The sequence below is a fragment of the Platichthys flesus genome, chromosome 20, assembly GCF_949316205.1.
Source record: "Platichthys flesus chromosome 20, fPlaFle2.1, whole genome shotgun sequence".
In the NCBI taxonomy this organism is placed as follows: Eukaryota; Metazoa; Chordata; class Actinopteri; order Pleuronectiformes; family Pleuronectidae; genus Platichthys; species Platichthys flesus.
In genome coordinates, this window is record NC_084964.1 from 19,038,777 (window position 1) to 19,056,546 (window position 17,770).

Below are 17,770 nucleotides of genomic sequence, written 5' to 3' on the forward strand. Positions count from 1 at the left end.
GTGAGTCCAAGGTCACCTGCTCCCCAAAGTACATCCTCGGTCTTTGGAGGAGCGGAGGACAGGAGGAGACGGGAGAGACAGGGGGCGGGGGGGGAGGCTAAGTGGGAGTTTAAGTTAAATTTAGAAGTGGAGATAAAAGTTCAGGAGAAAGTCTCGGGGGGCTCGAGTTTAAGAAAGCGGTTGAGAAGGAGTTGACACAGAGAAGATGCAGGGAGCACAGTGCTTAGAAACATCAGCGTGAAGAAAAGTGTGTCGAAACCAGAATGAGAAGGGGGGGGGGGGGGCGGGGAGGACGGTCCGGGCTATTTTTGGGATGGAGGAGCCAGGATTACCTCCAGTAGCAGATCTGAGTCATCACTCTCTCAGAGAACCTGGCTCCCCCCAGGAAGGAACCTCTGCAGAGCTGACCCAGGATCTGAGGATGTGTTCAAAGTTTCCTTCGCTCACTCCTAATGATGACACGGCCACTTTACAATGAAAGAAATAAAACGAAAGAGCTTAAACAGCGACAGCTACACAATTCAAACTGCTTCCTGCTGCTCTTAGAATATCAGTGAGTAAAGAAAGATCCTGAGAACAAACAGCTCGTCAGGGGCTCAGAATTCGCTATTCTCAGCACGCCCCCATTTAATCAAGGAGACAGATGTAGGAGGCAAATATTTGCATCTGTGAGGAAACGGTTACTGAGCAAGAAAAATGGAACCAGTCGAGTTCAGGTTCTGAGGAGACAAACAGAGCTGAACATGAGGCAGGCGGATGAAAGAGAAGCCGAACAATGCAGGCGCACAAAGAGATATGTCTGAGAGCAGCAGGAGACGAAGCCATGTGGAAAAACTTCATTTTTATTTATTTAAAAACACCTCACATCAATATTTCAGCGTGTGAGACCGTACTGAGATCAACATGTAGGAGACAGCACAGCTGAGAACATGGATGTGAGCACCTGCATGGAGCTGTGAAGGTCAGGGCTGCAGACCTCATGCTGTTTTAATAACTGACAGATATGAGGCTTTTCTCCTCGTGCACGTTACACCAACATCTCCTCCCTTGTGGGGGGGGGGGGGGGGCGGCTGCGGCTCAGGAGGTGAAGCGGATCGACCACGTTTGAGCAGCTTCAATAGCCGGCAGGTCATGATTGACCATCTCCAGGATGTTTGAGTTTGATTTCTGCACAATGGAAGGAGGTGGAGACGCATCAATGCTTTAGGTTTTGGGGGTTGGAGATGGTTTAGTTCAGGTTGAGGTTTTTAGTTCTATTCCCTTGAGTGTTGATCATGTGACTTTCACCATGATTGTCGTCCAATTTTCTTGCTTCCTACTTCTGGTTGGATCAAAATCTCTCCATCTTCATTTTCTTTATTCTTCGTTTCTCTTCTTCTGTTCAATCTTTGTTCCTCCTCCCTCACAGCCGCCCACTCAATTACATGGATTTGCATTTAACACCAGACCTGACGCAGCAGCTCTTCCTCTCACGCTCTCTCTCCGTCTCAACATGGCTGCGTCTCACGTGCTCCAGTGTGCTACGTCCACGCTGGAGAGGAAACAGCAAGACGCACACGCAGAGCGAGGAGTCGGTCGAACGAGACAAGCTCCTGGATACAGACCGAAAATCATCCTGAGAGAGAAACAGTTGATGGAGATGATCAGAGGCGTGAGACAGCTGAGTATGGATTCTTTGAATAGCTTCACTGAGCCAGAGTTGAACAGTTTGATTGTGTTACTAATTATTGGTTCTCTCGAGACTAATTGTTGTGTGTAGCTGTTTCCTTTTTAGGCCGAATCGGGTGCAGCACTGAAAACCTTCTGGTGCATCCGTCTCAGCATCAAACCTGTTCTCTTAAAAAGACCATGACCCAGTAACTCAGCAGATTCACACATGTATGAAATTGAACCATAAAGCAGCTTTGGCCCGACACTGCACCTCAGTCAGGGTATTTTTGCTCCGCTCTTATTTCCCTTTGTCTTTCTGAGCCGGTATCTTCTCTCTGAGCTACAGACAAAAGACCCGAGCTCACAACCGGGAGATAACCAAGTAGGTCATTTAAAAAAAAAAAAAGACAGAGAAAGTAAAAGAAAATTCACCGGCAGCTAAAAAGGTATTGATTCAAAAAATGTGTTTCGAGGTGAAAATATAGAAACAGACGAAAGGGAGGTGAGTAAACATGGAGAAGAGGAGTTCAGAGGTGAAGCTGCAGCGCTCACATCTGAGCCTCAGTTCTGCTCCAGGCCTCAGCACACAAGAGGAGACAGAGCCGAGGATGAGCCGAGGATTAAAATCCATCTGAGCTGACGTCCTGTAGTTATGAGGACGAGTTGCCAAATCTCTCGTGATTCTCTATTTGAAGTCTGATCACATATGAAGAGTTAAAACAAGCTGCAGTCAAACCACTGTGTGATATGAGCCAGGCTGGTGTTTCTCTTTCTCTACCCACAGCAAGCGAGATGAAGGAGGCTGCAGAGAGAGAACGAGGCGCTGAACATATATATATTTTAAAATATCGATATTTTATACAGTTGTTTTCAAATCCTCTGGTTCTGATTAAAAAATCCTGAACTTGAAAACAAGTCCTGCTGTAGCTGGATCAAGTTTGGAATATTGAATCTTTTTCAACACGTCATCCTGATGAACTCTTTTTGTATTTACACTTCCATCAAATTGACTTTCTTTCCAAGAGACAGATTAAATAAAAAGAGAATAAGAAGAAAATTGGTACAGCAGAAACCTGATTTCTTTTTATTAAACAATAATGACTGATTGAGCTCATTTGGCCACAAGCAGCTCACAGCTCAGCGCGGTCACTAAAGGTTTAGTGACGTCTCACATCCGCTGCATATTGAGCCCTCGAGGAGAAGCATATATAAATATAAAATATACATTAAGGCCTCTTAAAGTGAAGCTGACTTCTATGAGGGGAACAGACGATGGAGTAATGCGGGCGGACCACTGTTGGGTTCGTCCCCGCGGCATCTGGACTCCCCTCATTCCCTCAGGGCAGCAGGTGATTGACAGTCATCAATAACCGCTCTCAGGAGTTCAGAGGTCACCGATGCTTTGGTTAAACAAAGTCCTCACCTGCACGTGTCTCTGTCTAAAGATCAGTGGGACATGAAAGTGAACCGGTGAAACGCACAAAGCCCCGGCTCGTGTCTCTGGGGAAAGTGCAGCGGCTCCACAGATGGTGGAGGCTGTCGCACACTGCGGAGCCACAATGGACTCCCAGCAGGGGGGCTAAGTGTGTGTCTGTGTGTGCAGGAGGTCGACCCTGTGCTGGATCATTGTTCTTCTCTCCGAGCTGAGCCTTGCTCACCGATCAGGAGGCCAGGGCACCATCTCAGGCCTGAATGGCTCAAACACACACGGGGTGAATCAATACAACAGCACACAGTGAGTCACAACACTACACAAAAGACAGGCCGCCTCAATTAGCCGCTCGTTAGTGGAGGACGAGCGCTCGCTCCTCCTGTGTCGACGCCTCCAATTCGGTTCATTAAAGCCGATCGTTGCATCAATCAAGAGCTCATCTGTTCTCATCTACTGACACGTCGCCACCTTCTGTTCGGAGGTGGGAAGGTTTGAACGTGCAGCTTGAATCCCCATCAGGGGCTTGGTCAGTCCACGGGGAGATGCCACAAGTCTTTGGTTTCATAGACACTTCCAGTCGGTCCAGATCCACACTGAGAGGCAGATGATGGTTTAACGAGCTCGGGTCGGTGAAGTGGATTCACTCGAGGGCCGGACGTTACGTGAACAACAGAAAGGAAATGGATGAAATGGATTTGAGCAGCGTGAGGTGGAACAACAAAGAGACAGAGGAAACAATGAGTGAGTGATGTGTGGGGGAGAAAGGAAGAGAGGAGAGGGGACGGGGAGACAAGGACGGAAAGGTGGGATGGAAAGACGTTAGGTGAAGAGAATAATGGCAGGTGGGAGATGAGGAGAGGAGGCGAGAGCAGGAGCTGCACGAGGGAAAGGGAGGATGGATGAGGGGGGAGGGGGGGGAGGAGAAGCAGGAGGTGAAGCAGGAGGGGGGAGAGAGAGAGAGAGCGATGCAAGTCCAATCATAATTGGCCTCATGGTGGGAGATGGCGGAGCTGTTGCTGGGTGGAACATGTGTGTCGGGGGTGGGGGGGGGGGGATTATGGGGCAAACGTGGAGGTCAATGAAGAGGCGGTAAAATAGCAGAGCTCCAACTGTATCATCTGAACTGTACAGCACTTAACTAATGCTTCTATCTGAAGATGCTGAGTGCATAAGATATAGATATATATATATATATATATATTTATATATATATGTACACTCCAGTATGAGAGTGAGGCTCCTGTGGGAACACAGAGGCAGCTACTCTGCTGGTGCAGCCGCGGCCAAGTAGCAGATATAGATATAGTTCACACCCACATGTGCGTGCATGTGCCTATATATATGTATATGTCCTTTCCCGGCCTCACCATTAAATATGAATATATAGACTCTATCCAGAGGTTGATTTGGAATTAAAGATGACAGTTTCCTACAGCAGCATTTAGGGTGTTTTAAATCGGAGAGTGTTTATGATTCATATGTAATAGGAAGTGATTTATTACCTCCACCAAGGAGGTTATGTGTCATTTAGCAGGATTACCGTTAAACCACTGGATGGATTTCTACAGAACTTGGTGGAAGGATGTTGAATCAGGAGTCCGGGGAGAACCAATTAAATGTGCTGCTGATCTGGTTCAGGAGGCAGATCCAGGAGTAGATCTAGAATTCTATATTTATTATATGGAAAATATATATATATATAAATATTCAGAGGTATTATGAGTATTCATGCAGCGGTGTTCAGATTCAAACAGACCAGATCTGGTTCCTCATGCAGCAGCAGCATAGCTTCACCTCCTCTGCAGACCGGTTGAGTTGTGTGACAGTTGTGTAACATATTGACACAATTAGTCCCTGCACTCATTTAAAAGTGGAAAGAGTCTGTCAGCCATTTCCTGCACTAATTGAAAAATTGAAAAGTGGAGGGAATCCATCACAGGGCGAATCCCAAGATCTTTGGTTCAGTCAGATTGAGAAAAACAAATGTTCCCATGTGAGGAACTGAAAACCACATATTTGACAAAAATAATCATTTATCAAAATAATATCAACTGATTTAGTTTCAGCTTTAATTGTCTTTGCCTGAGAATATTTTTCTAAACACAAATAAGATGAGACGAAATGACTGCCTCAAATATGCAGCATTTATATGATTAATTATGTATTTATGAAAATCCTCCCAAAATAAGTCATTAAAAATAGGACGAGGGCCAAGTTTGTGACACAAAAAGCTAATTTGCAGCGAGACCTTCATTCAATTTACAATTTGTTTATTGTAATTAGCGTCTGATTTAATAAGACGGAAACTAATTATGCAATCAGGGACAGGCCCTGTGTTTAAATGAATTTTGTATGAAAGTGGGAGTTAATGGGCTAAGTTCAGGGGGGGGGGGGGACTCGTTGAGAAAATCTAAAAGATGATATGACAGCCACGCCAAATAATTTACAATTGAAATTGAGAGGAAAATAATCCTTCATGTTCAAACTGATGTTTAGAAACTCTGTGGACTTTGGATAAAAGCGTCAGTTTCTTATCTCGGCCCATTAGCAGACATTTGAAATGAGGCTGAGGGTCAAAGGGTCAAAGCTAATTACAAGAGTTCAATCTTGTTTGTGTGTCATGAGACTTTGTGTGTTACTGCATCGTTGGAACCTATAACTAACCAAAGAGCGCCGGTCGCCTGTTTAAACCCCCGAGCACTCCCTTTGAATTAGTTTGTTGAATTAGTAGTTTGATGAAATAGAGAAAAGGTGATCTTTTTTAAATAGTTTGTTTTATCTCAAATTAAATTAACTGACACAATCGACAGTAGTTTTGTCGACAGATCAAGAAATTAAGATTCTTTTTCAGGTCAGAGTCTCGACACAGCTTTTTCTTTAAACACTTGACCCCGACACTTGTTACTTGAGAGAATGAAACGTGTCTTGGCAGCTTCAGTTAGGTCAACAACTGTTGTTGTTGTTGTTGTTGTTGTTTAGTTTCAGCTCGGAGTGTTTGTCCTCACACGAACACGCCGACAGAGGAAGGTTGAGGTGCATTAATTCAGGAGCTGCAGCGGAAAAGTAGGTCACACCGACTCACATATTCACACACACACATATTCCTCTCATTCATATACACAACCTCTGACACATACTGCACAGTTTCACTTACAGTCAGCCGGCACACATGAACACACACACAGACACACACACATGCACCGGCCTGCACTCAGCCTCCATCCCTCCCCCCAGGCTGCGGCCCAGTGCCAACGAGACGAGCAGGACACACAACAACGACTGTGTGTGTCCACGTCTGGATTCTGTGCGTTTTGAAATTTGAGGTTATATAACCACGATGCAGATAGTTTATCCTTAAAGAGCCTTTTTGGCGGAGGCACAAGTTTTGCACGAAGAAAAAAACCCTGAAACTTTACTGCAAACACCAAACCGAACTTTAACTGATAAGAGAAGCAAAAGTTCTTATGTGTGAAATACAGTTGTAGACGTTTGAGTCAATAGAAAAGTACATTTCAATTTAAAAGTACTAATTTAAGCATGGGGGGGGGGGGGCAATAGGCATATTTTGGATTGTGCACGTGCCTCCATGATGCAAAGAAAAGTAATTCTTTAATATTTGACGTTAAAGACAGTTTGAAAAGCAGCTCCTGTCTACAGAATAAAAGCACGGGCCCTTTTCCTCCGACACACATTTCATCTTTCTCTCCATCCTTCTCTCCAGTCTCTCCATTCCCCCTCTCACTCCTCTATTATCTCCAGCAGGTTTATTAATGGACGACGTTTGTATCAGACAAAACATGGATCCAGTGGTTGCCATGGGAACTGCATCTGCAGCACCCCAGAAAGGAGAGAGAGGGAGGGAGGGGAGGGGGGGGGGATGAGGAATGTGAAGTGAAAAACAAGTGGGGGAGGGGGAGGAGCAGCAGCAGCGAGGTGGGTGATGGATGGAGAGAGAGGAAATAGAGAAGGAGGGATGGAGGGAAAGAGGAGAAGAGAGAAGCACACTTCTATCTGGATGAAATATTTGATTCAGCAGAAAGGGGCGACCTTGGTGAGGAAGACAAAGGCGGATCTCTCTCTCTCTCTCTCTCTCTCTCTCTCTCTCTCTCTCTTTTCATCTCACTCTAATAAATGATGTTAGTTCCGTCTCCAGATGAGGAAGGAAAACACACATTGACACATTTATTGAGCTGAACTGTTTTCATTCAGAAATATTTATCAGTCTCTACGTTAATGAACGGACTGTACCACTGTTTTACACCATTTACTCCGGATCGGACCATTTGAAAAACCCTTCCACTGTACATTTGGTGATATCATTAAAACCGAACAGTATCTTGGTGTCTCTCAGGGCCCAGAACATAAAAACGCTCCAGTCATCAGCACTCAAGCCTCAGTCGAGAGTTGTTTTGTTTGTTTTACTCTTGCTGAGGGTTAAGATGATTGTGATTTGGGAATATAGGCTGTAAAAATACAAGTTGATTGATTGAAATGCTACAACATTGGACACACTGTATGACTTCGATATCAAGTAGCTGGACGAGACGTGTTGTCGTGAAAACCACTGAAAATCATGTGAGTTTTAAAGTAAAGTCGTGATCTGCTCCAGAATGTGACGCGCTCTTCCCCGGCTCACGTCCCACCCCCGCCACAAAATGACGTGGATAATTGATGGAGTCGTTTTTGAGTAATCCTTCTGACGGAGAGATGAACGACAACGAAAACACGAGCTCGGCAGCGGGCGTAATGAATTCACTGCAGAAGCAAGATAGACGATAAAGTCTTTCAGTGATTTAAAACTCCTCGTCTCGCTCCATCACCGGCTGACGCTGACAGTGAGTCGTGACTCCTGAAACAACAACACAAGTAAATCTGCACCTCCTCCTTATGTCTCCCAGTTCTACCACCTCTAACTCCACTTCACTGCCTTTCTGCTCTAGATTCCAGATTCACTCTTTAACGTCCTCTCGCTTCCATATGTTCCAACATCAGGTCCTCGGGGAGGAGGACAGGAGCAAGGACACAAACAGAGCAGGACAGATCAATGAAGGCCTGTGTACAGCACACTAATGCTGACTCATGGTGAAGGGAGGTGGGAGGGGAGGGGGGCGGAGGGGAGGAATGAGTGGGAGGAAAAGACGGAGAAGGACAAAGGACGGCGGTGGAGGTTAGAGGAGAGTTAGTATGAATGGACGTCACTGAAGACAGATGTGAGGGCAGTGAATCCATGAACATCTGTCACGGAGGTGGAGCTGAAGACCTTCACCAACGCAATAAACCATCAACGGCTGCTGGGACAAGTGGTTTCTCCATCGATTAACCCAGTGGCTCCCAAACACGGCGTTGGGACCCTTCACAAGTGGGAAGAGGAATAAACTGGACCAGTTCTGTGAGGTTCTGTATTAGACTGTCACTCAGAATGAAAGATGTAAACTCAGATCTCAGTCCATCGACGAATCGCTTCACAAACATCAATCCACTCGATGCAGCAAAACGCACAGAGGACGAGAGCCGAGGGTAAATAACTTCCTGTCAACGACTCGTTACACACTCACTCACAAACGCATCCACACACACTCACCCACAGACACACAATCAATCTTGTGCTCAGGGGTTTTTCATCCTTCACCATGGACAGGGGTAACAGTTGGTGGAGACACAACCAGGCTCTTGCCACAGAGACAATCCACAGGGCGTTTCTATTATATTAACACAATCTGAACATATTATGAAACGATATACATGATGATTAAACCTTCCACTTCTCTTTAGTAGACGTAACAAGAATGTTTTAGTTGAAGAATGAGGCTTAGTTGCATTTGATGGAGTAAAAAACTTCAACACTGAAGTTTTTCTACCTCTGGGAATCGAGCAGGTGGATGAATAATTCAGCACAAAGCTATTTTTAAGTAGAGATCCCGGTGGGGAAGGTGTGAAGCAGAGTGAGTCTGTGTGATGCTGCACGTTCAACACAATCAAACTGAATGAGAAGAAATAAAAACAAGCTGGAAAAGGCTCAGATTCGAAAGTTGTTAAGACACAGGGGCAGGAAGTCAAGTATTACTTCTGCTGGGGAGATCACGTGATCATATTTACATCACATGGACGTGACACTCGGGGGGGCCGGGTGGTTGAGAACGTCCCCAGAAGGTCCTGGGGTCTTTCTCAACCACCTCTGGAGAAGCTGCAGGGGATCTCCAGAGTTCAGGTCACGTCTGGAAGCAGCTGAACTGAAGTGGACTCCCTGAATCTTCCAGTGATTGTGCAGAGAGGTTGTGTGTGAGACAGATGCAGAGTGTCTGCAGTCGTATCAACACACACACACACACACGCACACACACACTCATCTAAATATAGGCCTCAGCAGAAGCACAGGCTTAAATATTTCATTGCCGCGTCTCCAGAAATGAATGAGAGCAGAGAGATGGAGATAGATTGAGAGAGAGAGAGAGAGAGAGAGAGAGAGAGAGAGAGAGAGAGAGAGAGAGAGATCGTGACAAAGGGGATGTTGTCAAAAATAAGATGAACGGAAAAGGATGACGTGAAAGAGAGAGAGGGAATCTAATCCCCCCCCCCCTGACTTTCTTGTAAAATAACAATGAAGTATTTCTGAATTTCTGGAGAAGTGGTGCATCATGGCTGAGAACAGGGTTGTGTTCTTATGAATTGGTTTTTCCTGTTATATAAAATTCACTGTAACATGAAAAATAACCTGATAAAGGCCGAGCAGATTCGGAAAATGTCAGAAAACAAACTCTTCCTTCGGATATCCCGACATGGACGTGACACAGCGAGGGTTTTATTTGCAGCGGCGCCCTGCTCCGGCCTCACGTCACTTCGAGGAGGATCAATCGTGCGGTGCTGCTGCCGTCAGCTGCTCCTCTCGCCTCCTGCCACGCTGCACATTGTGCACCGAGCAGCACGGTGAAGGAGAGATAAAGGTTAAAGCCACATCTACAGGGAGCTGTGGCGCTACAGATCAGCCAGTGCAGATACACACCAGCTCTCAGGGATTCCTCCACATGCAGACACACAAAATACCGGCAAAAACAAACAGGGCCTTTGTCCTGTCGCTGGTTCTACGGTGATGGATGAGTCGGCGTGCGCGGCGCATGCAGGGTCGTCACGGGAGGCCGAGCTCTGCCCGACACCTTCAGACAAACGGGCTACACAATGAAGCACGATACCATCAGCGAGTGGCAGTGATGGAGCACCACACACACACACTCACCAGCAAGGCTACACACACACACATATAGGTGTTTGCCCTCCTTATTAGGACTTTGCATTGACCGCAGTTCACAGCTTCACCGTCACCAGGAGTTCAGGAAGTGAGATTTGCCTCATTAGGGAGCAAGAGCCGGACCCCAGGAGGTCTACTGGTCCTGATAAGGTCAATGTTTGTGTTGAAGAGGGAACAAAAAACCAGTACACACACACACACACACACACACACACACATCTGAAGCCGCTCACCTCTTGAAGTGGCTGAGCAAGGTGCCCACCAGCTCCCCGATGCGGCTCTCGCTGGCAGGGACCATTCCCTGCAGGCACACCACCAGGTCCCTGCTGTCCTTAGTGTGGAAGACAACCAGCTGGTCCTTCCCCGGGGACACGCTCATCCCCGTCACCTGGGACACAAGGAGAGAGAGAGAGACGGGGGGGCACATAACACACGATAAACATGGATGAAGAACCAACAGAGAAACACAAACATGTGCAAAGAGAGGAGAGTGTGTTGAGGTAAACATCTGTACTGTGGATAAACATGAACGCAGCGAGGTTGTGTTGGTGCAGACAAAAGGAAGTGAACACAACTACACAACTCTCACATCTGAGGGAAGCAAAACCATGAGGTTCACTGTTAATAGGGTTTGATTTCATATTGTTTTCTCACTCGAGGGTTAAGAGCAGAGGGTGTCACACCTTATTTAGACCTATGAGGCAAATTGTGATGTGTGAATATGGGCAATACAAATAAAATAAGAATAGGAAAACAGTTTGACACAAGAAATCATCTAAATGGATGATAAATAATGTCAAAGGTACTTTTACATATGAACATGTATTGGGATCAGATATAAAAAAAACAAGTAAAGATCAATGTTCTGTAAAGAGCGTCTAAAATAATTCTTAGATCCGCCTGCTGATCCGGATCCTCAACAAACAAACAAACAAACAAACAAACAAACAGACGGGTGAAAACACCAGCTCCTCAGCGGAGGGGATGAATCCACAGCGGCCAGTATCAGATGTCTACTGGTGCGATAGATTTCTCAGGAATTGGAGCTCGGAGTTAGATTTATTGATCAGGTTCCCCAAGGACCAATCAAACTTTGTCCGATCAGAGCCCTTTAAAACCACACAACAATGTAAACACACAAGGCTGGGGGGGGGGGGGGGGGGGATCCCAGTCGTCAATGCAGACCCAACAGGCAGAAACCAGTATCTTCACAGGTGAAGGAAACACAGGCTCATTAACTCGCCCTCTTCTTTCTCTTTCACCTGAGCTTTCCTCCATCTCCCTTTATGCCTCTCAGCTGAACTCGGCCGCTGCTTGTTGAGGAAACAGCCAAAGGGCATCTGGTGAGTATGGTGAGTCTGGTGCATTAATATCCACTGTGATACCGAGACTAATTCTCCCCCAGTGGAGGAGGTGGAGGAGGAGGAGGAGGAGGAGGAGGAGGACGGGTCCAGCCCAGGGGCTTCACACCCAGCTCGCTCATGTAGCTCCAACACGACGCCTGTGACTTCACAAACAAACACTTCACGTAATCACCGGGAATCAAACCCCCGAGCGAAGCCTCTCTCCGTCGAGCCACCCGGCCGCAGCTAATTGCACGGAAGCGGTTGCATTTACATTTTTATTAAAGGCTTAACTGATTGGAACCAGACTCTGTGTTCTAATGAGTCGGGTAATGAGACTTTCTGATTTGTTGCCTTGTGTCAATTTTTTGTCTCAATCCGCCCGATCAGTTTCAACTTGAGAATGAACTTCATTAGAGGCATTTATCCTCCCAGACATCTGCTCAGCTGTTCGTCTGTCTCTCACACACACACAGACACACACACACACACAAACAGACACACACGTGACGATGGTACAGTCCATTAATGCAACTTGGCCCTCGACACACTCTGCGATACGAGGGGTCTTTTAATCACCATCGCAATCTGTGTGTCATCAATTCTGTGGCTGATTAATCACAATTATTTTTGATCATTTCTTCCTCCAGTTTCCTCATTAAAGAAGATTTCCTACTTGTATTTGTCTCATATGACAGTAAACTGTGGTTCTGGACAGTTTTTCAGACAAAACCAGACATTTGAAGATTTCCACTCGAACAGGAGGAAAGTGTTATCGACATGATTTTTATATTTTTTATTGAATTAGGCGACTCAGCGAACACGTAGCTCCACCAAGGCCAACGCTCAATGTCTCAATGTTGAAGACAGTGGAAAATACATTAATTTACATCCAATCTGCTCTTAGATTAAATTAGATATTCCTCCATCCTTCCTCTTAGTTTCAATTGAATCGGTTTAAGATGTATATTTGCCAACAGCATAAACATCTCAGATCTCTGAGAGGAAATAGCTTAGTTTTGCTTCTCGTGTGTTTTTCACACCTCTCGCCTCAAGCGTGATCTTGAAGCTTTTTCTAGAGTCGATTGCAGCATGTGTGAGAAAACAACTCTTTGCCTGATGTCTCCTCTGTATATTTATTAAAGAAGCCGTGTTCCCAGAGTGTACATGTACTGCACAATGTCAACCTGCAGTCACAGGGCTGCAGCTGTCATGAGGACATCAGCAGCGTCTCTTCTCACAGGAGCAACTTATTGGTTATATAACACACCCCGACACTCCTGTAAGGATGGAGAGCAGGATAAAGACGGTGACAGGACACCCTGGAGGCTCTGAAGGTCCTGTAGTCAGCCACTCGTGTGATGAGGAGCCTGCAAGTTGCTTCTAAAATGATAATTTATGCTTTAACACATTTTCATCCTGATCCCATGTATTAATAGATTTGCATAATTTCCAAAAGCAGCATTTCTATCCTTTGCTCTGAGTTCTGCACATGGGATTTTTTCCTGCAAGTGCTCATAATGTAAATAACATGAGTGAATAAAAAAATATACAATAAAAATAATACAGCAGCGAGAAAGTATGGGAGGAGAGCGAGTGCCGGGGGGGGAGGCGAACGACACCAGACATCAGCTGATCTGCCGTGCCGCTCGGTATCCATGACAACACTGTCTCCTGGGAAGTTGGCATGACAACGGGAGGAGAGAAGCGGCGGCAGCGTGGGGGGGGGGGGGATAACACTGAGATATGGGGGATAGAGGGGGAGACGGGTGAGACGGGGATGGGTGCAGGACAGAAATAGAATGAGAGGATGAAGGTGAGAGAGAAGATGGGGGGGGGAGCAGTGAGATGAGTCAGAGCAGCTCGATCGATGGAATCCACGTCTCCTCAACTGTGTTTGTTTTATTTAACGACTGAAGACGATGTAATGATCCTGCTTCTGCAGCGCAGGCATTAACTGACCTATAAATCCTCTGGCAGACGGTGGTTGGCTCCTCACTAAAGCACCGGCCATTCATCAGCAGGGCCCACGGTGTGAGCAGCAGTAAGTATGGTGCAGCATGGAGGAGGGGGGGGGGGTTGTGTGGTGTTAGCCCCTCGGTGCTAATCAACAACGAGCTAACTGCTCTCCCCTCTGTTTGACCTTCTCCGATCGATAGCTCCCTCAGCACTTCCTCTCACCTGCATTTACACTGACTGCATTAACAGTCCTGATATCATGGACGTGAAAGAGCAGCAGTGAGGATTCATGCTTCTCTTCTCAGTTACAACTAGGACGGCAGCTTGTGTCAATTAAGATCTATAAGTTATTCTCTGAGAAATTGATGATGAATTGTTGAAAAACACCCTCAAAGGTTCTGGATCTGCCGCCTGATCCACAACTAAAGTTTAACGGTTCCTCATCGGAGCCAAACCATGTTTTGTGGCAAGCATGATAACAGACAGAAAAAGGCGGAGGTAACAAGAAGTACTTTGTTAAGGGATCACCTCCGCTGAGCCCAACTGTCTTTAAATTCAATCAAGACGCAACGCATCAGGCGTCTCCATTTTGTTTTCAGCCGGAGAAACATCCAGATGAGAAGCCTGAACCACCTCAACCCTCTTAGTGTCACGTGAAGCAGCAGCAGCTCAACTGGAAACCAGCAATTCACATACATATAAAAAAACTCTTTCACGCAAGTGCCTTGATCTGGACCAAAACGCTGTCCCCATTTTGTTTCGCTGCCCACAAAGGTTGTGTCCTTCGTGGGCTGTGTAGACGGCGTCCTGGCCCCTGAACTGGAACACAGTTATAATGTGTACTATGCTCCTCCTGTGGTGTCGCTGTGTGAAAGCTGCGAACCAACAAACTGTGCCTCCTCCTCCTCCTCATATGACTGAGCTCTATCCATCAACTCATGAGTGTGTGTGTGACTCAATGTCCAATAACCAAGAATCTGCCTAACTCCCGCTGATCTCTCTCTCTCTGCCGCCATCTGTCTAAACTGCCGTCTCCCAGTTTCCCTTCCAGATGCAGCCGCCCAGGCTCCTGGTGTCCATCTGTAATTCCCTCCTGTCACTCTGTCAGATTGAACACTGGGACGTCTTGTCATAGCCGTCAACTGCACGTCAGCCTCATATCTCACTCGCTTTACCAGGCATCGGGGGGGGGGGGGGGGGGGGGCGTATCTGACGCCTTCACTTCCTGTTTCATTGCCGCCTCACCTCCAAGGTCAGTGTCACAGCAGAGCCAAAAGGATTGATCAGACAATACTTTCCTGACAATTAAACGCCGCTTTCTGCTCTTGTTTGTTTTCTTAACTTCACCTTCATGGATTTCATTTGCTCTTTGTAGTTTCAGTTCTCTACCTTCAGGGGGAATCATCTGGTTGTCTCCTTTTCAAAGGGCCGTTTCAAATGTAGGAAGCATTTTGTGAAGGTTAAATTTGGGCTTGAAGAGGCGATGATTAAACAGTTCAACATTTTGGGTAATATTTAAATGATCACATAAAAGCTACAGGGTTTATTTTGCTCAATTACCAAGGAAAGCGACCACTGTCTGTTTGTTTGTTGTTTTTTTAGCAGGATTATGCAAAAACAACGTAAACAGACTTAAAAAAATCATATTAAATGAAGGTGTCAATTTAGTTGTTCGGAAATCTGGCAACCTCACAGTTTTAGGTAAGAGTAACATGCTGGTGAATGTGATGTGTGACTGACAAGTGTTTTCTGACCAGGTCACGAAAACATTTAAAAACTAAACAACAGCCTCTAGAAATGGATCCAAATTCAGTGAGAAGACAAAATAACATTTTTTGCATATTGACATGAAAACAGGTCTGGTGGTAAAAACAGTCACCTGAGCCACAACTGCCACTCAGGCCTGATGTTTGTGTTTTAATTCTCACATCACGAAACACAGACATGAGGCAGAAAAACAAACTATCAAGAGCTCATTTTATTGACTCGCTGAATATTCATCTTTTCCAATTTATACAGAAATATGAGACTCCAGCCGCTCGTTGGATGAATCAGCAGCAAACACACAAGTCTCCTCTCGGCAGCATATCACCGAGCAGTAATTTGATCTATGGATTTTCATATTCAGGCTGCTCAAGTGTGTAACCTGTAATTCAATACACATCACAAACAATTCTGCATTAGTCCTTCTCCCATGTGACACACAGGGTTTTAACAGGGTTTTATGGATCTGCATCAAGAAGAGCTCTGCCTATAATAACTCGATTTATACAGTCTGTATATTTAGAATTATGTTCTGTGCATGTTTCTCCGTCTCTGTGGAAGACTCATGTTATATATCACGCTCCTGGTGCAACCGCCCACACACATCACTGACATGAAACGGTCCAATGCGTCTCAGTAGAAAGACCTTTATCCAAAAGCTTAACTCGGCTCAAGACTCCAGTTTATTGATTCATCATAAGAGGGAATTGATCCAACCTCCTGAGCAGAGCTGCGTAAATCAGCTTTTCTCAGACTTGAACTCATGAGGCCGGACATGACGTTTGAATTCTGCTGTGGATAATCAGTGCTTTTGGAATCTACTCGTCTTTCCAACGTCTTCATCTACCTTGCTCCTCTTCTTCATCCTGAGATATGTGGATTCTTTTGGTTTTGTAGCAGCTGACTCAGACATTTGGATTCTCACACAGAGTTGCTCTAGAAAAGGTTTTGTAAACTATTTAAAAAACCTTTTAAATTTTGTTTTTGAAGAACAAGGTCATTGCTTTTAATGTGCGTAAATCTAAGTTCCTACGCTTTGGTCTGTTTACTGATTTTCGTGTATTTTTATTTATTCTGCAAGTATTTATATATAATACATTTTTGTATTAATTTCCCTCTCATCAATACCACGACTTCCAGGCAGAAGAGAAACTGCCTCTCCCTCCTGAATCAATACAGAATTAATTCAGTAAATCTGTAGTAAAGTACAGTTTGACCCTGTGTGTAGTAAGTCCCTGTGTGTTAACCACCCTGTGTGTGTGTGATGAAGAAGGCTGTGAGGAAGAGGAGGTGTCCTACGTTGTAGAGGGGGATGCTCTTCATGGGCTTGTACTGCTTTAGGGGATCCATCTTGTACAGGTGGCGGTCAGTGATGAGCACAGTCCTGTCCTCCGACTTGTGGAAACGGTTGATCTGGGAAACACAAAGCACCTCATTAGTCCCCCCCCAACAGGAAACAGGAAGAGCTGACACACACACACACACACACACACATATCAACAACTGAACCCCCTGCAGGCTGGGGGGGGTAATCCAGGAGCATCTCTTTCCTGTACAGACACATGTGATTGAGACAGTGGATGAATCCTCTACCTTGCGAACATTGCAGGAGAACAGCACCCTCATGAATTTGTCTTTCCGCTGCAGCTCGCTGGAGACGAGCGTGAAGGAGGCGGCGCTGTCGGGGCTGTCTCGCTTCTGAGGAACACAAAAGAAACACACACAGAGAAACTGTCAGAGACACTGACAGACACACAGCACCGACACTCGTCAGGTTCAGAGGAGGACGGAGAGGAAGAGCTTCTAATGCACACGCTGATATATCAAGGCTATAAAACATTTTTATGAAATTACTGGAATTATTAAACACTTCTGAGAAAAGAAACAATCTGCATTCATTGACTCTACAGTTGACATGTGTTTATATTGGCTACGATTGGCACAGATGTAGATGTGACACCTCGGTGAACACGTTAGTTTGGCAAGACAGCGAGGTGAGACAGCTTCTCAGTTTTTTGGTTTTGGTTTTTCGGTTCCAGGCGTCGAACATGACTCGATGGGAGAAAACACAGAAGGTGAACTCCTCCTTCGTAGGACACTAGGTAACTGATTTATTTAAGCGTTTTAAAAAAACAAAATGGGACCATCTAGTTCTTCTTCATCCTCTTCTTCAAGCTTCCTGGCTTGAACACCGGTCTTCCTCATATCTCAACGATATTATTTGTGTGCTTTTAGTTTTGATAAGTTCTGAGCATTTTAGCCAAGGCATTAAAAAGATATTGAGGTCCCAATCGCAGCATTAATGTGGATTTTAGTGACAGTAACACCAGCTGATAGAACCAGTTCACAGCAGAAACATCTATTCAAACATGAATAAAC

At 45.6% G+C, this 17,770-nt stretch overlaps 1 protein-coding gene across 1 annotated transcript in view; it reads right to left on the bottom strand.

The window, feature by feature from the left end:
* Window positions 1-17,770, bottom strand: part of myo1d (myosin 1D) — a 61,700-nt gene that overhangs the window by 3,710 nt on the left and 40,220 nt on the right. Inside the window, exons 19-21 of the mRNA XM_062378392.1 lie at window positions 16,985-17,089; window positions 16,691-16,804; window positions 10,559-10,713 (exon numbers count right to left, since the gene is read on the bottom strand). Of these exons, the coding sequence (XP_062234376.1) occupies window positions 10,559-10,713; window positions 16,691-16,804; window positions 16,985-17,089 (374 nt within the window). The remainder of the gene's footprint in view (window positions 1-10,558; window positions 10,714-16,690; window positions 16,805-16,984; window positions 17,090-17,770) is intronic.